The 26,631-nt window shown below is 45.0% G+C and overlaps 1 protein-coding gene across 4 annotated transcripts in view; it reads right to left on the bottom strand.

Moving 5' to 3' along the window:
* The window catches only part of pcsk5b (proprotein convertase subtilisin/kexin type 5b), an 80,195-nt gene extending 54,912 nt beyond the window's left edge, over nucleotides 1–25,283 (bottom strand). Inside the window, exons 1-5 of one of the 4 annotated variants that reach the window (XM_064297057.1) lie at nucleotides 25,060–25,283; nucleotides 22,224–22,336; nucleotides 14,799–15,474; nucleotides 10,189–10,293; nucleotides 1,643–1,765 (exon numbers count right to left, since the gene is read on the bottom strand). In XM_064297057.1, coding sequence (XP_064153127.1) covers nucleotides 1,643–1,765; nucleotides 10,189–10,293; nucleotides 14,799–14,978 — 408 coding nt within the window. In that variant the 5' untranslated portion in view covers nucleotides 14,979–15,474; nucleotides 22,224–22,336; nucleotides 25,060–25,283. Of the gene's footprint in view, nucleotides 1–1,642; nucleotides 1,766–10,188; nucleotides 10,294–14,798; nucleotides 15,475–22,223; nucleotides 22,337–25,059 lie in introns of those variants that run through there. The other 3 variants (XM_064297061.1, XM_064297060.1, XM_064297059.1) reach the window with 3 other exon arrangements.
* Nucleotides 25,284–26,631: the final 1,348 nt, after the last annotated feature.

The raw sequence follows: 26,631 nt of genomic DNA, 5'->3' as shown, positions 1-26,631 counted from the left end.
TATGGAATACTATCATTTCAGAACATAATGCTGTACTAACATTTCAGAACATAATGCTATACTAATATTTCATAACACAATTTCAGAACTTAATACACTAATCTATCAGAAAATGACGGTATACCAATATTTCATAACAAAACTGTGTATATTCTAATATTTCTGAAAACAATGGTACACTAATATTTGTTCCAACCAAACATCCCTGCTTTACATAAAAGCAAAATTCAGAATTTAAAATGAGGTAACCAAACTGAGTTCATCCAGATGCTCCAAATGACAAATGTGGCCAATAAAGTAAGAGAGATTACAAGAACATCAATCATGCAACCATGTCCCCGAACTTTGAAAAACTTTACTTTACTCCTGACTAGATAGGAATGGATCATTAGATACAAGCAGAGAGATATCATTATTCACCTGCAATTATTTATTATGGAAGCACTGGCACAGGCAAACCGCAATCTTTGCCAACTGCAGGTGCAGAGGAAAGCAGATTTTAGTGTGGGTTGGTTTCTGCGCAGGATGCTAGGCACACCAGCCTCAGACTCCAGCCCGACCCTCAGTAATCCCAAATGTCTGTGCGATATTTTAATCGAATAATGTGCTAATGCCCCGTATGAGACAGACTATACGATTGCTGTACCACTGCCCAACAGCTACACGGAACGTTCGCTTGGAATTTCCGTATCCCAGAATTCCGCAGCCTGCCCAAAACCATCTGCAAGCAAACGTTTGCGACTTGCTCAACCAGCAAAGTAAAAAAACTGAAAGAGGGATTAAAGAGTATAAAATGAAAAGAGAAAGATTGTTTTTTTTCTACTGGTGGAACTCAGACAAGGCCTGCGCTGGAGTTACACCCCCACCCCCTACACCCTACCCCCCACCCCAGCTTTATCAGGCAGGGGGAGGAAAGGCTGGACTCAGTCTTTTGGGCAGAGGTGAACGTGAAGCCCATAGCTGTGTTTGGTGTAAGGTCATGGTTACTGTTCAATAGGGTAAGATTTATCTCAGGTTAATAACCTACTGAACATTTAGTCACAAAAAACTCCATTAGACATGCCACCTACTTGGCCTTCTCACAACCATAATTGTAAGAATACTGTGTGTGTGTGTGAGTATACATGCATGTGTGTGTGTGTGTGTGTGCATAGGTCCATGTGAGTGTGCCTGTACATACGTGCATGTGTGTTTTTGTGTGCATGGGGCAGGGTTCAATGTAAAATCTGATGTGCAGCCCAGAACATCAAAACAAGTGACTGGACTGCGGTGACCTTTATTGACACAAGTACTCAAACTGCTGTCTGTCAGAACGAACCGTTGGCCCCACACACACACACACAGCACACACACACACACAGGGGTGGAGTTAAGGAGGTAAAACAGGGAGAACTTTCCAGGACAGTAGTGGGCCCCAGGAGGTGGAGTGTGTGTACGCAGGAAGGGAATCTCACTCTCTCACTCTCTCACTCTCTCACTCTCTCACTCTCTCACTCTCTCACTCTCTCACTCACTCACTCACTCACTCACTCACTCACTCACTCACTCACTCACTCACTCACTCACTCACTCACTCACGCGATTGGCTCTGTTGCTGACGGAGGGGTCTGAGGAAAGGAGAGAGTCTGATTAGTGTACTCACGATATACCACATGCTGGTCCACTTGGCATCGTTGAAGTAAATGGACTGGGGGGGGCTGGGGGGCGCGGCCTTATAATCCCGCTTTATCCTCCTCTTCACCACCTGCTGCTCAATCCACTCAACCTGCAAGGGAGACCACAGCCACTCAGGACTACAGAGAAACCAGCAGCTTGTATCATTTACAGGGAGGAGAAACCAGCCGTTTGTGTCATTTACAGGGAGGAGAAACCAGCCATTTGTATCATTTACAGGGAGGAGAAACCAGCCGTCTGTATCGTTTACAGGGAGGAGAAACCAGCCGTTTGTATCATTTACAGGGAGGAGAAACCAGCCATTTGTATAGTCCACATGCATGCAATCAGTGCTGTGAAATTTCAAATCAAAGCTTTAAAAAGACAACCATCGCTCAGCCAGTCAAAATGCTGAGGGGATTATCACCTCCTGTAACTGAGACAGACACACACACACACACGCACACACACTCACACATACACTCTCACACGCACTAAAACTCACATGCACAAATTCACATACACACATGTACACACGCACACACTCAAACTTGCTCACACACACTCACTCCCACAAATCACGCAGGCACGCACACACAGACACAGACACAGACACACACACACACACACACTCACTGCGTTCTCCAAACGCCTGCTTGTGAGCTGGTTAATAAAGGCTCTGCTTCAGCTGGGCTCATAAATCACACCCTCTCACAGCATCCAGCCACCAGCCCTTCTCTGTACATCAAAAAGCATCTGGCCATCAAATATTAAAGACGCAGAACTGAGAGGACTGTAATTATTGCATCTGTCCAACTCGCACAATTAGCCTTTACACAGGCAAATAAGATGAGTACAACTCCTCTCCCTTCTGGTACCAGTTTCTTAAACAAAACAAAAAATCGAACGTTTATTGTCTTGTTAGACGTTGAAGTGTCGCACCGGCTTGCAGCCAAAATGGGACGATAACACTTAGGCTAAATAAAAATTTTTTAAAAAGAGGGACAAATAAACACTGACGACTTGTTCCAGCTTCGGCAACAAACGTCTCTTCTGTGCCATCCTTAATTAATCGTTAACTAGGTTTTAATTTTTTTTATTTTTAAGTGAGAGGCTTCTGACAGCTGCAGGAGCTCCCTCAGGCTCTCAGGCGAAGCTGGGACTGGAACCAGCCGTGGGGGGAATTACACGTATAGTTCAGTAATCAAACGGCATTTGAAGTGTCGGGATTTACAAAAATTAAAAGGGATTAACTCTAATTCAGCCCGTTGCCTTGAATATTAAACGGCGCGGAGAGAGAGCAGAGACGATCGACTGCGTTACGTCGTTAAGCCTGAGCGACGTTGCGCGACGTTACTCCCGAGAACGTCGGCAGAGATGTTCTCGTTTTATTAAAACCGCCCTCCGGGTTCACGAGCTGACGCCGGTGCGAAACGGCCAGAGGCGGTGGGAGAGGATCGTAGAGGGGGGAACGCGCTGGGGACGATCGCGGCGGTAGAAGGAGATGGCGGGCGAGCTCTATTCCCGCTGGGAGAGATTAGCGGCTGTCACCGGCGATCGAAGTTCACGGGCGAGATCAAAGTTTAGCACGAGGGCGGCCGGCTCCCCTTCCCTGCGAACGCCCCCGCCCGGCCTCGCCCACAGAGATTAGCGACGTTAGCTAACGGCTGAGCAAAAACGACAGGGTGTCACCGTGGAGCAACCAGAAGGCCATCAGACCCAGCGAGATTTCCCCGTTAGGACCCCCGAACGGGGGAAATTCCTGCTTAAAACACACGATTCACACACCCGGCACATCACGGGAAACACACCCTGCCCTACGCACGAATGCACGCACGCACACGCACGCACGTACACACACACACTGGCACGGAAAGAGAGAGAAGCCAGGAGGAGCTGGTCTAGTCCTGCTTTCTCACTATTACATCACTTCATCATTTCTCCCTCTCTCCCCGGCTGGTAACTTCCGTGAACAAAAAAAAAAAAAAAAAAACCCTCCAATTCCCAGAAACTCTAAATGCTAACGGGCAGGAACCTGCACATTATCCTTGTAGGAAAAAAAGCCTCTGATGAAATCGCTTTAAAACCTACGTTTGAAACAAACTTAATGAAACAGAAATGTCCACAATGTTCCGTGAAGAGATTTCAATCAACAAACTGAGATGAATTTTCAGAACTGACTGAATTGAAATTGGATTGACCAATTATATCATCCAAGACTATAGTCCACAGGCTAGCAGTGTATAGCAGTCAATGAACTCAGCTTTGGGACAAGTTCCCATCCTACCAGTAAGTGTGAGTAAGATGCATGAGCGCGAGTTTCTCCAAAGAAGCGAGGGAACATAATGGATGGATAAGATCTTGGCCAAATAAAAGAAAGTTTGTGTAAAAGGATGAGAAGTCGTGCCAAGATAGCACAGAGCCAGCGCTGGAAGATGGTAATGCGGTAAGGTGGATAATCTCATCGTACAGGGCGACAGAACTGAAACACGCACGCATGCACAGGCACACGGGCTCATGAACGCACACATGCGTGTGTGTGCGTGTGTTAGTGTGTGTGTGTGAGAGTGTGAGTGTGCGCGTGCGCTTGTCTGTGTGTGTGTGTGTGCGTGTGTGTGTGCTTGTCTGTGTGTGTGCGCGTGCGCGCTTGAGCGAGTGTGAGACTGTGTGTGTGTGTGTGTGTGTGTGTGTGTGCGTGTGTGTGCGTGCGCTTGTCTGTGCGTGTGTGCGTGTGTGCGTGCGTGCGTGCGTGCATGTGCGTGTCTGTGTCTGTGTGTGTGTGTGCACGTGCTCGCCGCGCTGGTCAGGATGTGAGTAGAGCTCATCGCCCCCGAAGCAGCACTCGATGGCGCAGATTTATACTCCGTCATCCGTCTTTTTTTTTTGTTTGTTTTTTGGCGGGTTCCACGCCAGCGCACTTTGCGGTAAAGATATTCCAGTCACGGCGGCCGGGACCTCTTTTCAGTTTCATTTATCACACCTTAAACCCACCTCTGGAAAGAAAGAGTAGGACAGAGAAAGAGAGAGCGACAGGCAGTGAGAGAAAGAGAGAGAGACAGAGAAAAAAAGAAGAGAGGAAATGAGAGAGAGAGAGAGAGAGAGAGAGACCGAGAGATCAGGTACAGGTGTATAAACAGATCACATACATTAGTAAGTCACGGTCAGGTCCCCCCATGGTCCCCCATTCTCAAACTCAAGCAAGGCAGAAATGATTCACTTCATACAACAACAAAAAAAAAAAAACCTGTTGTTCCCTGTATTTTTTCTTCCCAGCTTGGAATGTCTGGTCGTTACTGGTCTGTCTCATTGCCGAAACCTCCTGTGTAAATTTGGGGGTGAGGGCAAAGTGTCACGTTCCACCAAAACAATTTTGGGCTGCGGGGAGCCTCCCTCAGCCAAAGATTTTATTTATTTATTTATTTTTCAGTACCCGGACACGCCGACCAAGAGCCACAAGAAAGACTGCGGGAAAGCCACAGAATGACATGGTGAAATGACACATAAACCACGCGAAGGCACGCTGACCTTACCGGAAAACAGCGCGCCCTTCACAGCGGCCACCGCAGAGTCATTATGGAGAAACGACGGCGACCTTCGCGATACGTTTAAAACCGCGGCACTGGCCGGGGCGCGTCGAGCGCTGGGACAGCTGCTCCTAATCTCGGGACGGGACTCTCTCTCTCCTGCCAGTTCTGAGAGTTTCGCGGACCCGCAGACCGAACCTGCGGTCTAAGCTTGTGTCGAGGGTCATCTGCCGTCGGGACCCCTGGGTGTCCCGTTACTGGAACGGGCTGTGAACAAACAGCATGTGGTTTCTTTTTTTTTTTTTTTTGGTGAAAACATCCACCCACCACGTCCAAGTGCATCTCAGAGCCCTGACCCAGATTTCACACCATTCCAAACGAAACCGGTGTCACTCACACTTGGAGAGACTCCGCCCAGCACACCGCGTCGCGCTCGCGGTACATCGCACCGCCTCGCCCACCGGACGGTGTACCACCACCACCGCGAACCCCTCGCCGAGCTCAACACACCCGGGCACATCCACGATCACACCCGGTCACATCCACGATCACACCTCACTCCACGTCACACGGTCACATCCACGATCACACCCGGTCACATCCACGATCACACCCGGTCACATCCACGATCACACCCGGTCACATCCACGAACACACCCGGTCACATCCACGATCACACCCGGTCACATCCACGAACACACCCGGTCACATCCACGGTCACATCCACGACTGTCACACAGCAGAACATTAAAGCAGGGGACCCACTGTGGACTCCGGCTTACCTCCCTATATATAAATGCGACTTCCGAATCGCACACAAGCCATTAACTGTTCTTTATTAGACACTTAATGTGTGTGAAGGGTGAATCACCCTCTGGAGGCCCGTGTTATGTCAGGAGTACGTTTGGGAACAGACCTCTGTATTCAGAACTCTGGGTCACAGCAGACAGACCCATCTCAGTACACTTTCTTTCTTTTCCCCCAAAATAATAAAAACTTTTTTTTTTTTAATGAACTCCAGGGATAGAATGTAACTGGATGCACCAATCATGCGATCCGGCAGGAGGATTACAACACGTCCCCAATAATGCTTGGGGAAAAAAAGACATCAAATTACTGTTGCATTCACCCCAACTCTCTCTCTCTCTCCCCCTTTCTTTTTCTGCCTTTTATTCTCTCTCTTTCTTTCATCCAAACAAATTTAAAATAGAAACCTCATAACCGATTCCGCGGGAAAGCAATAAATGCCATCTCAGCCCCTGCAGCCTCCCCCCTGCCAGCCAAACCTGCCCCTCTTCTGCAAAAACATTTTTTAAATTTACATGTTTGTCATTTTCCCATTTTTGGGTTCTAGGTTACCCCCCCCTCAGGGGTGTAAGTGCAGACTGCAGGCTCAGGAGGTGATAGAGGGTGGGGGCGATGACTCTAAACCCAAGGCACTTTTTCTCCCCCAAAACCATCACCTGGGGCACTGTTATTACTATCATTATGCAAGATTATATTACTATCATTAATTCGCCTGGCAAGCCATCAAGCCATCTTTATCATCCAGGCCAACTTCCACAGCTAACAATTTACTGTTTTTTTTCCCCCCTCAAAACATTCTTTTATCTCTTCATACACCTGGATATCTACCTGTGCGGCTGAACATGGGGAAAGTACGTCCCCCCCAGGGGCAAACGGAAGAGCTCCAACAGGTAATGGAAACTGGCAGCCCCCCTGGATGCAAACCCCCCAGTTCCTTTCAGGGGGGAGGTTTGCAAACTTGTGGGCCGAACGTGTCGTTTTGTTCAGAAAGTTTCGTTTTATTCCGAGCAGGTTATACAGGTGCTTTCAATGGCAAAAAAAACCCCAAAACGTTTAACTGGAGCACAAGGCGCTGATCCTGCCATAAATCAGTTTAAAAGACATCACTGGATCAAAACAAACATTTATCATTCATGCAAAATCATTAAACCATCATTTATTATCTGCACCATTTTTTTATTCCCCGTACTTACGATCATCCATCATAATCATAACAATAAATACTATATTTTCTTCCATCTACCCAAAGTGCTGAAATAAACAGAACTAAAATTTGCATTTAATGAGCACTCACTTTTTGAAATAATGAAAGAAAAGAATCAGCACTTTTTCAGAAAGCCGCGCACACATTCCGTTTTGCACCCGGCCGCCAGGCGCCTCATCTGAAATGACAGCGCAGTTCAGAGCTACAAACAAGCCGTCCCCCTCTGCTGAAACGCGGAGAGAGAGAACGGCATTGTGGGTAAACGGACACGTTAACCCCGCGTGACACCTCGACGGCAGGAGCAGAAGACAGGCCATGAAAACGTCCAGACGAGCGGAGTGGAGCCCAGCCCCGGTGGATACAAAACACTGGCCGGCACCCAGGAGCCAGAAGGGCTCCAGGAAGCAAGCAAAATGCACTAACAACTTCACACAAATATTTAGAGTTTTTCCTTAAAACTGAGCGATGGCCTGCACGCCCGGCTGGCTCGCCAAGACATCGGTAACCGCGCCACTGCAGCTACAACAAGCTCATTTGTAGCTGCTCCCAGAACAGAAGTTACTTTCACATTTTTGAGAACCAATTCTGAGACCCAATATCAGTAATTATGTCTCATAACAGTTATGAATGTCAGGGGACTGATAAGGTATATGAAAGCCTTATAATAATACAGGATAGCTGGCCGGGGTGGGAGAGACATCGCAGACGAGTCGAGGTTCATCGCAGAGTGATCGCCACTGGGCATGTGCAGAGATGGCCCATTCAGTGATGGCTAGATCCTACAGCACTTTCACACTGCATGAGCCTCACAGGCCACCATAGTATACTAATCAACAAGAGGCCTTTATCTTTAAAAAATATAGACAAGCTACACCATATAAAACTACAGGACAGTCCAGTGCAAGCCTGGGTCAAGTAGTTTTTTGAAATGATGTAACCCCCGTTTAGGTGCCAGTAAAGTTCATGCAGTCTTTATTGACAGTATTGACAGGATGTCTGTTTTCACTGACATTCGGAACAGACTGTCTCCATCACATCCTTGTGCCTTTTCCATCAGTAACAATAACAACTTTTGCTAAAGTTCCTAGAAGTCCACAGGAGTGTTTTCAGATTTTGCAGGAAAGTCAAGGGTACGGCTATCTGACCCTGGGGCCTGGTCTGACGATCCGTTTTCTTTTTCTCCGTTTTGCAGGCGAACTCTTCCAGAGTTCAGGGACTCCAGACTCTGAGCCTTCACAACAGAACGCTTTGCGAGTAAAAGAATCTTTAAGGACCCATTTCCTCCTAAAAGGCTCCATCTCCGCAAATCTTTCAGCTCCGGGCTCGAGTCAAATCATTACGTTACATTACAGGCATTTAGCAGACGCTCTTATCCAGAGCGACTTGCATTGTATCCAGTTACACAGGTGGATATATATACTGGAGCAATGCAGGTTAAGTACCTTGCTCAAGGGTACAACGGCAGTGTCCAGCCAGGGAATCGAACCTGCGACCTTTAGGTTACAAGTCCAACTCCTTAGCCATTACACTACACTGCTGCCTAAATCACCCCTCCGCCCACCAGTCTGTCTGTGCACATTAACACCGCCTCTCTCCCCCTCTCCAGTAATCCAAATAAAGATAACCTTTCTGCAAACACACACAGCACCTCCTCGGCTAAAGCTGAGGATGAAGGAACGGGAAGATCGTGCCGTTTCCTGCCGGTGAAAAGAAGGTCCGATCTGCGGCACGGTCCAGCTTGGGGAATGCTTGGATGACATAGGACAAAAAGCTGAAAATAAAAAATCCTTCCTGGTAGTAAAACCGACGGACGTGTGGGCCAATGTCCAGCGGATGACAGGGCTTCGGTGGGGTGATGACAGAACGAGGATCCCCTCGCAGAGCTAATGATCACGTAAATGACGCAATATCAGGAGCTTGCCTGAAAATGTGCAGTACAGTGGGAAAGTGTACTTTCTCAAGAGGCGAAGGAGGTACCCTTATTTAAGTAAAGGCCCCTTTTGACTGGATAAAGACCGGTGGAAAAGAACCGCACAGTGCTCTCCGGTGACAGAGGTGCGGTGGCTTTACCTGGGAAGCCTCACCTAATTACCACCTCCTCCTCAACGCGGGCGCCAGTACCTGGGCGTGTCAGGTGGGTCTGACTCGCTTGGTTACGTTCTGCCTGAACACGATAAAATATGCACACGAACGCGGTTCACCTTCTCCTGAGCAGAGCAGCCCTTATCCGGAGCACATCCGCTCCAGACCTACCAACGTAACCCTGGGCGCTGCACACATACGCAAGGAACCCATTTTTTTAAAGAAGACCTTATTCGTGGTCTTGGCTCGGACCAGGAGTCACTGGATTCGGCCAGACTTGTCCCATTCTGGGATAGGGTGGATTTCGGTAGACCAGAGTTGCTTGGGGTACCGCTACATCAAATCTCAACCATACGACCAGTATCCCATGGATTACCAGTACACGCATCTTTCTCCTGTAGTACCGTGTGTGAATATTTGTTGATTGGACACCATCTGTCCCAAAGGCAAACCCAGCTGAGAGATGCTGGACAGGTACAGGGTCATGTTTTTATTTTCCCCATGTAAAACGGCTTTGAGTACTTAGAAAACGCTATATAAATCTGAGGTATTATTATTATTATTATGTGACAGCGAAGGTTGCGTGGAAGACCGTTACTGCAGTTTTGTTTTTTTAAACTGCCAGAACGAAGGGGGGTGGGGAAATCACATCTATGTGGCAAAGATGTCCTGTCACATTTCTGCGAAAATGCACATAGCTTTATTTTTGAGACTGCTGAGAGAGAGAGAGAGAGAGAGAGAGAACGCAGTCTCCTCCATCACTGCAGAGCCCATTATGGGTCAGCTGTACACCCCTCTGTGGTGTCCTGTGCCTCATTAATAATCCAGGTGGGTTTTAGGTGACTGAGGAGAGAGACCGAGACAGAGACCGGGGGAAGGGGGGGGGGTGGGGTCAGGTGACCTCAGCGATGACCTCACCGTGGGCTCCATGGTGATGAAGCTGTGTCTGCCGCGGCTGGACAGAGTGGAGCGCTTTATCGTGCGGCTGTGGAAGAAGTGGTAGTAGTCCTTCAGATCGCCGATCTGGAGAACGAAACAGAAAAAAAAAGATATTTAAAAAAAAACACACACACACACACACACACACACACAAGGCATGCTTTAGAACCCTTGACTGGCACCAAACGGACCTACCCCCCCCCGCCCTGCCTGTATAAATTATGCACCGACTGTGGACCCTGGCCCATTGAAAAGGTTACCCGACACCCCCCCGATCGACTTTCAGACAGGGAACAGGAGAACACGGGGAGGACTCGCTGTGAAGCTGACGAGCCGCCCAGCATCCAGTGTCACAGCCCAACGAGCACTGACGCACACAACAAAAGGTTAATTCCACTGGAATATGGAGAATCCAGTGATAACAGCCCCCTACAGTCAAACACCGTGAACAGTACGAGGATGCTCCTGGGCTGAGACTCCTTTTTTCTAGGAATTTCAGCTCCTTCAATAAAGGAATATTCTATGGACCAGATTTTGAGCTTAATATTGATAAAATACCATGAATGATCAAACCCTACTTTTCTCCCCCTCCCAGTTTTTGCTCAACCCATTTGATTATTTGCTGTGATACATCCCTTATTGCATTTCAATTACACCCAATCTACCTCTACTTTACACAGCCCCGACCAGCAGAGGATGGGCCACCCCTCTATAGCGGACTTCCACCCGAGATTTCTTCCCTCAGAGAGCACGCCTCTCCCAACCTCAGAGGCGTGCTCGCTGAGCAGACCTTTAGCCTAATGATCCAGGGCCAGCATGATAAGAGCCCACTTACTCCCCTTCCGCAATGCACCGCTATCGCCATCAGCTACACACCTTGTGCTGAACCTCGGTGCAGATATCCAACTTATTTTTATGACTCTGCGGTCAAAGTCACAAAACTTGGAAAAAAGAGAGACAGGAGTCTTAATGTCTTAACAGACACACAAGCGTACACGCAGCTGTACATGAACATGCTCACACACACACACACACACTCACACGCTCACACGCTCACACACACAATGGCCACCATGGCCAGCAGCTGAATGATACCATGGAAATAGGCCACTAACACACACACACACACACACACACACACACACACCCAGTTACAAAAAATTCTGATTGGCTGGCTACCCCTTTCTTTTGCTAGAACAATCTGACAATTTGTTTGTAAAACAGAGTCAAAATATTCGGTAACTTCCCCATATGGGGACTTCGCCGTGAAGAGGGGGAGATGAATCTGACAGGAAAGGCTCGAGGAGCCATCAGAATTTTTTTTTCTTTTTTGGAAAATAAACCCTCCATGAGAACGTGTCCTCACTCACGTCTTGAGTGAGCGCGCTCGGACAAAGCGACGAAGAGGTGTCAGCTTGGGTTGCCATTTTAAATTAAATACATTTGTTCCTGTTTTTGTTTCTCTGCATCCGAACTAGCCTATGCTTACTGTGTGAACTGGACTTTTTTTTTTTTTTTTCCCCTCCCCATAGCCATGAACTTAATGAGTTCATGGCTATGGATAACCGTTATATAACGAGTATTGCACCTTATCGGACCTGTGTTTTGCAGTTCCAGTGACCTTTGGTATGCACTTATTGTACGTCGCTTTGGATAAACACGTCTGACGGATAAATTCACCCCAGATGAGTGTTGCTAGTTGGAGACGCTTCATAAATATGAAGCAGTTTTTTCCTGATGAAAGCTCCTGAAGTCGAACCCGCGGCTTTGTCACCTTGGGGGTCATCGCCCTCCCTAAACAATAAAGCCAGACTCACGGTGGGCCGTAAAGAAGATTAGACTTCCTCTGAGACCCCTGGGAGAGAGGGGCAAGGCCTAATTATGGGGTCATTATGATTCTCCACCAATCACTGGGCGCCATTTCAACGGGCCCTTTGATTTTTTTCTCCTGATAAGTTAGTTAATCACAGGCTTTATTGAACGTGTTTCCCCCTATCCTCAGATCACTCTCACACACGCACACACACATGGACAGCATGATCTCTGCTCATCTCCTTCAATGGCAAATAAAACTTTGGCAGTGGGTCAAAGGTCAAACGAGAAGACCGGGGAGAAATCGCCCCACAGGGAAAACTTTTTTTTTTTTTCTTCTCTCTCTCAACAAGTTGACACAAGCAGGAAACGAAGGAATCCCATTTCCATTAAGTGTCAGAGTACAAGGAGCCCAACATTCAGATGTAAATCACGCAAGGGGTGAGCACTTCACGCGCTGAAAAGACGGGGGTCGCACAATTCAACTCTGCAGCGGTCCACGTTTCCAATTAGAATATGCGACACAAGCGTTTTAAAGCTCCCATTCGGCGCTTTAGTGGGTTTAAGGTAAATATGTCGCATGCTACAAAAGAGACGTTTAATCCCAGGGGTACTTTCCAACTTGATGCCTCAAAACAAAAATATGTACCCAAAATATTTTCTTTCAACGCAACACAAGTCCACTAACAGCGGTACAACGGCATGACAAAATTTTTGTTTAATCACGGACGGCCTTGAAAATTGTTAATGACATCCCCAACAAACTCTTTGTGTTTTTAACCTTCAATGCTTAAGACTTTTTGTTATGTTGCTAGGCAACTGATTGGTTGACCTAGATACTTACCCACACGCGCACACATGTAGCATGCACGCAGAAGTGCCGGTACGTACATGTTTACACAACGTGTAGAGTCAGATTTGACAGTAAACAATAATTTTCGGATCCCGCCATTTTGGAAAATATGAGTAGCCTAAATCCCACCTCAGCTACGAGCATTTACAACTCATCGACCAATCTAACGATTTAGACAGGAAAAAACAAATAAAGAGCCTATATTTAGATATTCTTGGCAGAGTAAACTGTCAAATGAAAATAAACATTTGTAGAAGACTCACTGGAAGCTTGCCATAATAAATACAGCACATTTCGTTTAACAAACACTTTCTCACTTTCTCGAAAGCGCACGTCATTTAATAGGTGCAATGTAGCTGCCCCGGGCACACGCTCCGGCACACGCTCGCGGCGCGCGCACACTGTCTCAACGGACTCACGCTTCAGGCCAGTCCATGTGCTAGAACAGCAGGCGGCTTTGCAGCATATGTGGGCCACGCACTCTGCGTCAGATGGCTTGTGGTCGAGCGGTGGGCAGATATGGCTCCCTTGCCACCGCGCTTTCCACGCAACCGGGGAGTGGGGGGGCAAATCTGTCAAACATTCCATTGTACACCGGGGCCAAACCTCAACAGCGCCGACGCAGTAACAACCGCACATGGAGTTAGACAATGCGAACATATTACGCCAAAACTGTACAACATTTGCTTTCTTTAGCGTCGAAAATGTACCGCTTAGCCCACGTTTAAGACTTTTAGCCAAGTTATCACCGGTAACTACGTATTTCATAAGTAGGATTCAGTGACAAGACTCCACCGACCAACAACAGAAACATACCGCAAGCGATTTGGACTCTACATCTTCAGTTGCAATCAACCACGTTCACCAACTGGGGTGGACGGGTGAAGGTGGGGGAATAGTCTTCCTCTCAAAAGCCATCACCTCAAACTTCAACTTTAACTCCGAGCATCTGTAGACGTGGGTGGTACACGGCCACCCGGGCCTCTCAGTAAACACCCGGCGGCCTGTTATTAGCGATGCAAGTAACAGAACTCACCGGGAATCCGTTGAAAAGGAATGAGTACCGCATGTGGATATATCATCGTTTAAATGGCCATTTATTCAGATTTATTTGACGCAAGAAGCAGGGCCATGTAGAACGTTTGTATTTCAGTGCATCATTTCGAATGTGTCTGTTGAATACCACTAAAACACAAACATATTTGTTAGATAATAATATTAGCTATTAACATAAACACTATCACTCGAAGAAAACAAACAATTGTTAATCGATACGTGTCCATCAAAGATTTAGTTCTGAAATAAAGTATTGTAAAATAACCCTTACATTTTCGGCGATATCAGGTCTGAACTAGCATGGTGATCTATGGTTAATTTATTACCAATCCATGGAATCTGGGTCGAGTTCATCTAACATTAGCCAAGTAATTTAAATTTTTCAGAAACTCCCCGAAACTTTAGCCGCGTGTATCTGAAACATAAGGTGTTAATTTATTTTTATGCATTTCACTTCTTCGCCACGAATGCAAGAGTTAGGTTAACGGACACCTGTTGTTTCAAAAAACTGGATTCTGAATGTTTCTTGAGTTATACGCTCTTAAATAAAAGCATCCGATCAAAAAATGAAATAATCGAGACGACTGGTTTACAATACTTGATCAACACAGTGCAATTTGCGAGACTTTCGAGAAAGCGCGTGGGAATTTTCGTCACTGTAGAAAGAACATTTTTTCAGTCATTTTGGAGTTTTCCCAACAGAACAGTGAACCTAGTAGGACAAACAGCGACATGTTTAAAATGCAATCACGCGCTGTCAAAGTGAGCAAAACGATCAACATCGGTGAGAAAGTTAACGCAGACTACAAACCGAAAATGTTAAACATCTCTTGCGACAAACTTTCAGATTAAACCGAAAATCACTTACCTGTCCCATGTTTTTATAGCCATATTTGGCCGCTATCCTATCTGCAAATTCGGGACCCCCGGCTATCCGCACAGCCCAGTGGTTCGTGTAAATCCGAGCTTTGCACAGAGTCGACGTAAATCCAAGCCACAGCGCGAGGACGCACACGAACCCTTTGCCCAAAGCGATGTTCCAAACCATCTTTTGCAGACACCGTAGGGCTTTCTCTACAAGTCCGCTTTCCCCCCACCGAACAGACAAAACTTCTTCTAGCCGCAGATCGAGATTATCATGGACCCTTTTCCCCCGGATCCGCGTGCACTCACACGCAAAGCAAAATATGTTACAAAGTCCGAAAGTACGAAAGCCGTCAGACGGTTCTTCTGTGCGTTTTCAGCGTGCCGTGCATGGACGGCTCGGAGTTCTCCCTTTTTTCCGCCTCTGCCGTCGCTCTGTCTCAGCGGAGAGGGTAAATGTTTGCCGATCTCTGATCCGTCGGTTTCTCCGGGACTGGCCCGCCGTCCTCCCCCTTCCCTTTAAAGTAGAGGAATGGCAACAGCGCCTCCTCCAAGTCGGCAGCAGCACTCCGGAGAGCAGAGACAACTAGCATCGGAGTTCCTCGCGCACTCCGCAGGGTCCTAAAGGGACGACTGTATCCGAGCTTGTGTTTTTGAGTGTTCCTCTATCTCCAAAAACACTGTTGGAGAGAAGCCAAAGCGCCCATGTAGAGCACGTGAAACAATACAAAATATTATACGTACGTGTAAAAAAACGAGCGGTATAATTAGGGGACACCAAAGCTAGCTATACGCGTGAAAACATGCGCTACGTGCTTCCGGCTCAGTGACCATTCAGTGACATTTTAGTATTTGCATGTACAGAAAACAGTTTATGTATGCATAAAAATTGAGCTGTTTAATTTATAGACGCGAACATATTTTCCATTGAAATCCAATGTAATTTTACTTGAATGAGCCATATGACGGGGCCCATAATTTAAACTCATGACCTTCACAGAGCGTCAACTAAAGGGTTAAATTTAACATTTAAACCTAAACAAACAAAACTTTAAAAATGCGAACAATGTGCATTAAATAAACGAGGGGGATTATGCATTCCAGTTCCACATGAAAATACCAGATATTGATGTAGTGATAGTGGTTATTAAATATGATTACCATTACTTTTTGTAGTTTTTTTTCCTTTTTCTAATTCAAGTAACAGAAAACAGGGTTTTTTCCGTCTGTTTTGTAAATACATCCCAGTCATATTTAATGTTTAATCACTGAAGTTCATAGAAAGACTCATTGCTACAAGTAACAATCAGTTGTGTATTGTATTAAAAACCAGTGTGCTGTGGGTATGAAACTTTCCAAATTTGGTATTTGGTGTCGTAAATAGATATTCAAATCTTACCCAATTTGTAAAGCCTTCTTTTATTTTAAGTAGGATACTACTAGGCTACTGCTGACAGAAGGAATGCATTCAAAATATTGTTGTCACCAGATTAGTTGGTTATACGTGTCACTTTTATTCAGTTACTGATTGATTGATTTTTGTTATTGTGGTGGTAGTAGCCCAGAGTATAACCCCAGAACGCGCGAGAGCCAGGACATTGTTCCATAGCAAAAACAAGTGCGAATCAGCACAATTGCTCTAATTGCGGCCAGCGCCATACTGAATGGCACTGCTGTCAAATCTAACAACAAGTTAAAGACAAGAATATCTCACGGTCCTTTTAAAAGTAAGATGAAAGGGACGAAAACACCCCGTGACCGGCGCATTCATCCCCTGGGACGGGCTTGTAATTTAAAGTATTGTAGAAAAACAGACGATGATTTCAGAATTAGGCTAAATCACCTACCCAGCTCACGAGGCGGGCCAGCCTCATTCACACCGCGCGCTGACTGCTGCGGGGGAGAGATCCTGCGTGACGCGTCCATTCGCCAGTGAACCGAATGAACTTTTCCGCAGACATCTTTGTATAGGACTTCCAAAAACTATGACAACGTCCACATTTAAAAAAAAATGCAAATTAATGTATTATGCACCGGATTTTAGATGCAACTTGAAAATGCACAACTTTCCGGCGAATGTTGCGATGGCTCACACATTTTCTCTTGTGAAATATGTGATTTATGTGACTTTGCTTTTCATGACATTAAGCAACTCAACAGACCGAATTCGGGCGTGTAATAGGCCTAATCAAGACAAAATGAGTTTGGATGCGCCTGTTTAGCAAATGCAGGACTTGTGCTATTTTAAATTACGTGGTCCGTATCCGAGAACGTACTGGTAGTATAGAGGTCATTAAGCTATTCTTCCTTGGATAGTACGAGGAAGTCACCGGACCGCTAGGGTCATGTCGGGCTACAAATCTCGCTCGTTCGCCTCATTCATAACACACAGTACGAGACAGATCTACACTAGGGCGTAGTAACGACTTTTCTCCCCGAAGGCCAAGTCACACGCCAATTGTCATCTTGTTGCAACGTTCCCACGTAATTATCAGTGTTCTCGCGCCTTGTGCTTCCAAAGCACTTCTGTTGCGGTTTGCCCTATCCTCGCGTGCGTGCGTGCGTTTGGGAATGCTCACCCCGAACATTAAACTATTAAAAAATATATATATTTACTTTAATTAAGCGCGTGTTATGAAATCTAGGGGAACACATGAACCAGTAACTGCGAATTGAATCGAACCCAGTCACTACAAGCTGTTCCGACGTGTAGTGGTGTCTTAAATGTTGCAAACACGTTCTTTTAAATAATCCGACTTGTTGTTCCGGAAGGGGATTACCCACAATTAATTTCCCAGACACAAACGGGATAAACCATCAGAAATGAACAATAAACAAGCATGTGAAAATCTTTAGGCTACAGTCCACCAAAACCAAATCTAGTTGTTTAAAGGAATACAAAAAATAAGACTTCAAAAAAATCGGTCGTCCATAATGACTGAGATTAAAAACTCCAGGAAACGTCTGAAAGCCATATAGTTTTGAAACGCTGTTGGAACTTGGGCTGACAGCCCCACGCCGCCTGGGGTGCCGTTTTTGACAAGATAGGGGATCAAACATGTCGGGTCCTGTTGGGTACACCATTTATCACGGCATAAGTGAGACGCATCGCGCTAAGGCGGGAAAGTCTACTTAGGGCAAGACCGCGCATTCCACAGCAGTGAAAGTAACGGTCGAATTAGTAGGAATACATTTTACATGACAGCCCAGATAAACGCCCAGCATTCTTCTCAGTGCTTCTTTGGAATAGGATAGGAAGAACAGCGGGTGTGCATTTCGCCACGTACTTGGGCGAATGTGCTGCATACTGATTGGACACCTTGCAAGCTTGAGAACTGGTTGTAGGTTCGATTCCCAAGTGTGGTACCGTACCCTTGAACTAGACACTTGACCCGAATTGCTACTGTAAATATTCAGCTGCATAAATGCACTTTATATAATAATGGGTGTAAATTGCTAACGGCTTCTGCTAAATACCTAAACTGAATACAAATGTATATTTTGCACTCCAGATTGATCAGAAGTTGGATGATGAAGTTTTTTTTTTTCACTGGTTTTACTAAAATGACGGAACCAGGATCATCTGAATTGACCATAATCCAAATTTATCTGATAATATCTTTACCTGAAAACCTGAGCACATGGAAAGTCAATGCATGTGGCACATTAAAGAAAAAACACTACGATCTGATCTTGTGCTAATGACATGCACGCCTTGAACATGCACTATTTTGGCACGATAGCTTGGAGCATAATCACAGCTGGACATGGTTTGGAAATAATTTTTCCAGGAATTCTGACACGTTTTAAGCTCCAAGTGCACAAAAACTATCGCAGGCCTTGCGGAATGTCACTGAGCATTCACAAAGGGAACTTCTGGAGAGATCACGCTACCAGTTCTACAGCCGACATTCAAAGAGGTTGTCAGTGTGCTTCTCTGTCACTGGGTGCTCATTTGCATGTCACCGCCCACAGGTCCTCATTGGGTAGAGGACAGGAAGAAGGAGGGGCTAAATCAGGGACTTTTTTCTCTTTACAGGAATTGTACGCCAGCAGCACAGAAGATTCAACTGCTCTCTTGATGTGTTGCCATTAGTGCAATTGATGAAAAAAAAAATAACACAGAATGTGTAATATAAATACCGCTGCTATATACAAACTGTGAAAATATTATTTTGTTTAGTTAGGAATGGTTCTTAGTTCATAATTGTGTTATACCTAATTCATGCCTCAGTAAAGCAAACTACTTTCCGAAACAAAATAAGTTAGTATTTCACAGTGATGTGTAACAAGGGTCACAGTTCAGATTTCTTTAAGAGAGTCTGGCCTTTTACAGCAATGTTGATTACGAAAGGTCCCGGGACCAGGAATGAAGCTAGATAGATAGATAGATTCAGACAAGATCAGAACGGCCTCTGATGCCGCTCAGACAGTCATTCCATTGGTTGTTCCAACCCTAACCCCACCCAAGAGTTTCATCTACATCTGGACGCAGACCTCAGAGTCGTTATTTATGCTTTCTGATCTTCACCAACCCAGAACTTCTGGGTTTGAATAATTGCGTTTGCATTTCAGTCTCCTCGAGAGTTTTGATTCATTGCCCTTGATCCAGGCCGAGACTTTGCTTCTCGTTTGTGCATTAGTTCTGTCCCTGCTACAGAGCAAATGGCACAAAATCTGAGACAGAAAAAAGGAAAGAGAAAAAAAATCTTTTAAGAGATTTTTGTGTTCCTTCATGCAGAGAAATGATTTATTGTAGGTCATTAATGCTTAAGATGAAACATTCCACTAGGGGCTTAATTAGGCTTTTTCAAAAATGTATTAAGTCTTTCATTGTGGTTACTATGTGGAACAAAATTGAACAGATGCAAATGTGGTTATTTATATATGAAAATACTGATAGAGCTCAGCAGTTGTCAGTCAATGTATGGAGGTATCTCATCTCCCAAGTGGTAGCCATTTTGGCTCTGGCTTTAGACCCAAATGGCCAGCACTGGGCCATTCAGTGCCACAGCATAGCAGTGCTTTTCCTACACTGACTGTGTAATCTTCCTGACTGTAGGACATGCAGGACACCCACACATTAAGAGAATGAAAGCCAGGTAACAGGTAACAGAGATATGCCAGACACTGCTGTGTGTGTGTGCACGCAAGCGTGTGTGCGTGTGTGTGAGGGGTGGAGGTTTGTTCTTATGGTTACAGGAGTCACTGCAGCTGAAATTAAATTAAATTAAGACTCAGTCAACTGACTGGCCGAGGGTCCTCAGCACCAGAGTGGACCGTTTCAGGAGCCCTGAGGTAAAAAAAAAATGAGATAAAACCTCACGCATTCTTACTCTACTCTCTGTGAAAATGATCAGCTCTCGCTTTGGTGCCCCCTACAGGGCAGAGCGTGTATGACGTGTGTGCAGCATGAGATTCCTGGGTGGATATGGTGCGATGTATCATGTCTAAAGTCTCTTGGTGCAATATGTAGTGATGAAAATTCAGCTCTTTTTTGGACCCTGCATTGCAGCATCCTTTCAAAATAAGCTCATTTTCAGATATATATATAAAGTGATGTCATTTAAGTATGTGTTTGCACCTCAGGTACGGTATCGTTACTCTGATTATTGACCCTTTGGTAATTCAGTAATACCTGAATAAGTACGACGCACTATGGTGAGCGTGCGTGCGTGCGTGTGTACATGTATGTGCGTGCGTGTGTGTGTGTGGGCAAAAGGATCCTATTAAATTAACTTTCAACAAAATTGATGAATTAATGCAGTAATGCACCCATTTCTTTAAAATCACCACACAGGATCCCTCCTTATTGTCAGACTGAAATCTGATAGGGTGACACCTGGTGAAGACACCAGACTCTGGTGACATCAGAGCACCTGATCATCTCCTGTCACAGGCACATGCATATTTAAACAGTCTGGACCCAGGGCCCGTTCTCCTGTAGCTACAAAGCCCTGTGCAGCTATAATTATAACAACAACAACAACAACAAAACCATTATTATTACTGTTGTTATTCACAATGAACTATCCTCATCTGGCATTAGATCTCTCCCAGTAACAGAAACCTGGGATGACATATTCTCCCCCTCCAAGGCCTTGGCGCATCAGATCGTTCATTTTAAACTCGCCCATGGATCTTACTTCACTACAGATAGGAGATTTAAGATGAGACTGATAAATGTGATAAATGGTCTGCTTCGCAAACTGGGAACAGCCTACACATGTTTTGGTTTTATAACTTGGTAATACGTCTACGGAAATTTGTGACACACACTGCAGAGGGAATACACAGCAAAACCATTTCTACGTTCACAATTTTGTACTGTTCTGCTTAAGATCCAGAATCTTTTTATCACACCAGGAGAGAAGAATTCTGCTTGCTGCTTCTGCTCCAGCTAAGCAGGCAATTATTAAGAAGTAGGTTTAAATCAACATTTCCCTTCGTGAAGTTTGGAGCTCAATGCTCAGAGGGATTCTCCACTTAGAAAGATCCACAGTAAAAGTTAATAAGGCTCATGGCTGTATTAAAATATTCCAAGGCAATGAGTTGCATTAGGAGTCAGATCTAAGGCAAATATAGGTGGGAAGGATGGTAATATTCTGAATTCCAATTTGAAATGAATGATTCAACCTCCCTTCTAAGACAGTAGGCTATGGCTGAGTGAATTTCCCATGGCATATCTTTAATACTTTACATACATAATTGTACAGATAAACTGCTTTATTATTATTATTATTATTTTTATTATTAGAAACAAAAATATTATAATTATTATTTCATTTTATTACTCATTTCTTTTTAATTTCATTCCTCTCTCACTTAATTATGAATTTGTACTGGCATAATGAAAATGAAAACAAACAAATAATAATAGTAATAATGTACGCTCAGCACATCAGAGCTAATGGAGGGCAAAACGAACAGCGGAAGCACTGCTGACATCATAAAAAAATGATGTCACAGGCCTGTCACTTCACAATATTTTGTCATTATGGTGCATCATTCATATGTTTCAAATGCAACCAGAGGTCAAATGAGAAATCGGGCAGCCTCAAATATAATGCCCAGACAGTGAAAATGAAACCCAAACGTACAACCCCCCTCAAAAGAAGCACATTCGTGACCGCAGGAGTCTTTAAACGGGCCCGCTATCGTGCTAACGTGCTCACACGCCGAAGGGGCCCTCCCCGATGCTACGTCTGAGTCTGAGGAGACGCGAAAGCAGCCCGGCTGACATCAGAAGAACCACCGGGAGTCTTCGTGGAAAAACGCATTACTAATGTCTTAAACCGCAGCCAGGCCTGCTTTCTCTGCACATGTGCGGAGGACAGGCGCAGCCATCAGCAAGGATATTCCAAAACTCGATTATAAACACTGTCTACTGCCCCCCCCCCCCCCCCCCAAATACCCCACCCCCACATACCAGAACCGGGATATTCACATCCAGCTTCAGAGCTCGCCTTGAGTGGAAAACTCCTCCCGATGTCCATTGGATAATTTTCTAAACACATTTTTCTGAACTCCCTCCAGAGAAGCCTTGAAAGTAAGGAGGAAAAATCACTCAGTAAATCTGCACGCAGGCCAGAGCAGGGGCCCAGACTGTGAGCGTGAGCCTGCCGGCTTGTTTTGCAAGAAAAAAAACACAACATTGTACGTTTAAATAAAAGAATTTTTAAAAAAAAACTAAAGCAAAACCTGGCCTACTGTGCAGCAAAGCTACAGCGTAAATAAATGCTGAATTTTTAAAATTGCTGTTAGATCAATTAATCATTTAAAATGAAATGTGTTTCTCTTCATTCCACAGTCATATTTACACTCCGGCAAAATCTACTACTGCCTCACCTGTAAATCCTTTATCTCACATAAAAAAATGTTGTGCATCTTAACAAAAGGAGTATTAGTTTTTTTAGTTTTTGTGAGTCTCAAAAAACGGGCAAAGAGTGGCAACGGTCTGATACAGGTGTGAGTGCAGGTGAGATGGAGTGATGGTTAAACAGCAGGTGTGAGTGCAGGTGATGTGCAGCAATGGTGTGATACAGGCGTAATGACAGGCGAGGTGCAGCGATGGTTAAAATGCAGGTGCGGTTTACAGGTGAGATGGAGTGAGGTGTCAGAGGTAAGCTCCGGTCACGGTTTCAAACAAGCGTAGAATTGAAGTCTCTGTCCAGAGTTTCATTTTTGACTCTCATACAGTCCCTCTGATGCTCCAGAGATACCCCACATTTCTCTCTCTCTCTCTCTCGCTCTCTCATTCACTTTCTCTTGCTCTCTCTCGTGTGCTTGTAAAGTAAAAACTTTTAGAATAAAAAAAAAAAAAGCTTTGCTTTTGATTAGGACATCTGGGAAGGGAAAGTCAGAAGGAAGATTTGAATAGCAACATGTGAGTAAGAAAAAAATGAGTAGCAGTGTTCGGTAAAACATACATCATAGTTTTCAGAAGAGGGTGATTAAGAACTTCTTAAGAACATACTTGGGGGGGGGGGGGGTGGGGAACTGGAAGAATTTTACACGGTAAGCCTTTTTCCTAGAAACCTTGCAACTGTTTTACTTGGGGATCTCTGGGGATTTGTTCCATGAATTCTGAGTTTTTTGAGTCCAGCCCCTGATTAAGCTGTCTTGACTGCGGCCATGTTGAGATTTTGTCACCAGTACTTCGGATTACATTTTGGCATTTAGTGGAAACTCCCTCCAGCGTGACTTACACTGCTCATATTCTTTACGTGGAATCCGTGCATACGGCTGGATATTTCCTTTTTTATGCAGTTTAGGACAAGGGTACAATGGCAGTGCCCCACTGGGGAATGAAACCCGCAGCCTGGTGGTCACATGACTAGTTTCCTAACCATTACGTTATACTGGCAGAAATGAGGATTGAAATGAGAAATGAGGGTGGGTTCTGCACCAGAGCTGCTCTGCAGAGGACAAGGCCTGTTCCCAGTACTTTATACGTATGGTCTGATACATAATACCTCATGATATCATGTTCCCTCTGTGCTACCATGTTCCCTCTGTATCATCATGTTCCCGCTGTGCTATAATGTTCCCTCTGTGCTCTTATATTGCCGTTGTGCTATCATGTTCCCTCTGTGCTATCACATCCCCTCTGTCATCATATTCCTCTGTGCTATCATCTTCCCTCTGTGCTATCATGTTCCCTCTGTGCCATCATATTCCCTCTGTGCTACCATGTTCCCTCTGTGCTATCATATTGCCTCTGTGCTATCATGTTCCCTCTGTGTCATCATATTCCCTCTGTGCTACCATGTTCCCTCTATGCTATTATATTGCCTCTGTGATATCATGTTCCCTCTGTGATATCATATGCAAATTCATAAACACTATTTTATGTCTATGCATATTTTCTCAACTAATCTCCTCCTTCAGCTCGTAAGGAAGTCTGTTGCCACAAAAGAGATTTTGTCAAATGAATGTACAATTGAGTTCTCTTTTATGAAATGCATTTTCCCATTAAGTCCGCTGCCTAGTGACCTCGGCAATGACTTCTCCAAGCCTCCAACTGTGGGTGAAAATGGCATTGGATGAAGGCATTAGCATTGACAGACCCAGTGAGCACAAATCACTGCTTTTGTGAAACATAAAAAAATTAAATAAAGTTTCCTGACACAAAAATGAAAAATATGAAATACCCTTCCGCTTTCACTTTGACTTTCTCAAGGATGCGCAGAAATATAAAAACTGAACTGAAAAGAAAGAGAAAAACAGATAGCCGTGATGAAAAATTCATACAAAAATAATTGAATGATTTACTTTTACTGCGCAGAGAACCACCTTTTTGTGACCTTTAGTTAACTTTTAGTTAACTTTTTTAAGGACATATGGCAAGGTCCTCAGAAATAAATCCACTAAAGGCCGTGAGGCTATTCATCCACAAATTTCATTCTAACGATGCTGATATCATGTTTTATTAAAATGAAATTTCAAACTGCGAATACAATGAGCTACAAAATGACCAAAGAATGTTATTTAACCAGACGAAACACAGCAAAAATGTATGTACTGACGTAACGTGTTATTATAGTTGCTGTTTTACGCTTATTTTTAGGCTGGCTGGCGGGGTAGGGACCGTGATATCCAAATGATTAGCCTATTTATTTATTTACTCTGTAGATTTGTAAGCTTAAAATGGCTTTAAGTAAACTGGACTGTTTGATGTCTACTTCATACAGTCAATCAAAACAAAAACAAAACGCCATGAATGAGACAATAATGAGTTTAACGGAATCCTGAGGAGTACTTACAATTTGTTTGACCACGTCCCTTCTCTTTGCAAGACAACTGTAATGGCGCGTGAAGTTCAAATCGTTGCTTCCGGTGCTAACTCTGCTAGCCTGTAGAGCTAGCGCAGGCGCAGCACACCGTCTGCTCGTCTGTTTTGAACTGGAGGATGGTGGATTTAACAGCGTCAACTTCGTACACAAGTGACTAAACAGCCTTGGGTGGGCCATATCAGCTGAGCTGAGCAACCTGCTGAGTGAAACATCAATAAGTGGTCATTATTTCAAATTTGCAATTTCAGTTCTAACGTCAGATCACCGTGCGTCTACTTTAACTTTGAATACATGCATACTGTAGTGCAGTAAACCGCCGTATGGCCGCTTTATTTTTTTAATACAGGCCTATAGTCTTGAGGATCACAGTGTCGTCTTCTTTTTCAGAACATACTTTCTGTCGAAGGTTCACTGCGTGTTTTATTGGACATACTCCTACAAAGGTTTGCTTGGCTCAAAATGTATCGATGTCTGGTTTGTGTTTATGATTCGATATCAGCTGTTTTACAGTCACGGATTTTAGAATAGGTTGTGCCAGAAGGGCCCGTGGAGAGCGCTTTCTCCGCACGTCGAGTCTCCAGCTCCGCTCATGAATCACGGAGGCTTGGCCAGACCTCGGTTCTATTGAATGCTTGGGACCGATGCTGTCGCCTGATCCACTGCCAAACCTGTCATTACAGCGAGCGCAACCTGCCGCTGGGATGGTCCCGTGGAGCTGGTCACATGAAAACACTCTTGCTTCACCTCCCGAAAACCTCGCGCATCAAAAACAAACGTGCTGCTTTCCCACAAGCCATGAACTCCAAAGCTGTTGTCCTCTCAGACAGCATAAATGGATTCAGTCACGAGGGTACGCCGGCACGCACGCACGCGCACACACACAAGGACACGCACATACAAACAGATAGAGATACTCTCACACAAACGCGCGCTCACACAGACGCATGCATAGAAACCCACATATCTTTTCCCTGGAGCAAATGTCCCTGCTTTGAACCACATTCTTAAATGGAACTTTTGAGTATCAGAACATGTAGGCTAGTGCATTCACAGGGCATGACTGTTTTTACCCAAACAAACTCTACACACTGCAGATTTTTTTTCAGGAGACTATATTATTTCAGATTCCACAGCACACATTAGCCTGTTTACCTTTCTTGCCTGTGTGATAACCTGTGGGTTGTGTGGAAGAAGGCTGTGTTTTGGTACACAAACCCAAGGCAAACGCTACCAGCAGGGAATTAATGGAGACACCAAAGGAGACCAAAGGGGATTCGCTCCATGCCTGTCTGGAGTTACAAAAACAACAGATCAATAGAGAAGAAAGAAAAGGCAGCAACGTGTCATATTTGAGACATTCCTCATTAGATTAGATTGCTTCATTGTCTGTCCTGCACTGAAATTCATCTTGTTGTCTTGCCGTTCCTTTTCGGAAATTTTTTGAAACAACATGACCGACGTCGAACACCAAAGCCGTAAGAGCAGTGGTCACCCTGTGTGTGCAAGACCTACGAAAAGAGCACTGCCCAATCCTACTCCACG

This window comes from Anguilla rostrata, chromosome 10 (assembly GCF_018555375.3).
Source record: "Anguilla rostrata isolate EN2019 chromosome 10, ASM1855537v3, whole genome shotgun sequence".
Taxonomy (NCBI): Eukaryota; Metazoa; Chordata; class Actinopteri; order Anguilliformes; family Anguillidae; genus Anguilla; species Anguilla rostrata.
Note: the sequence above shows the minus strand (reverse complement) of the source record. Positions and strands in the feature narration are given on the sequence as shown.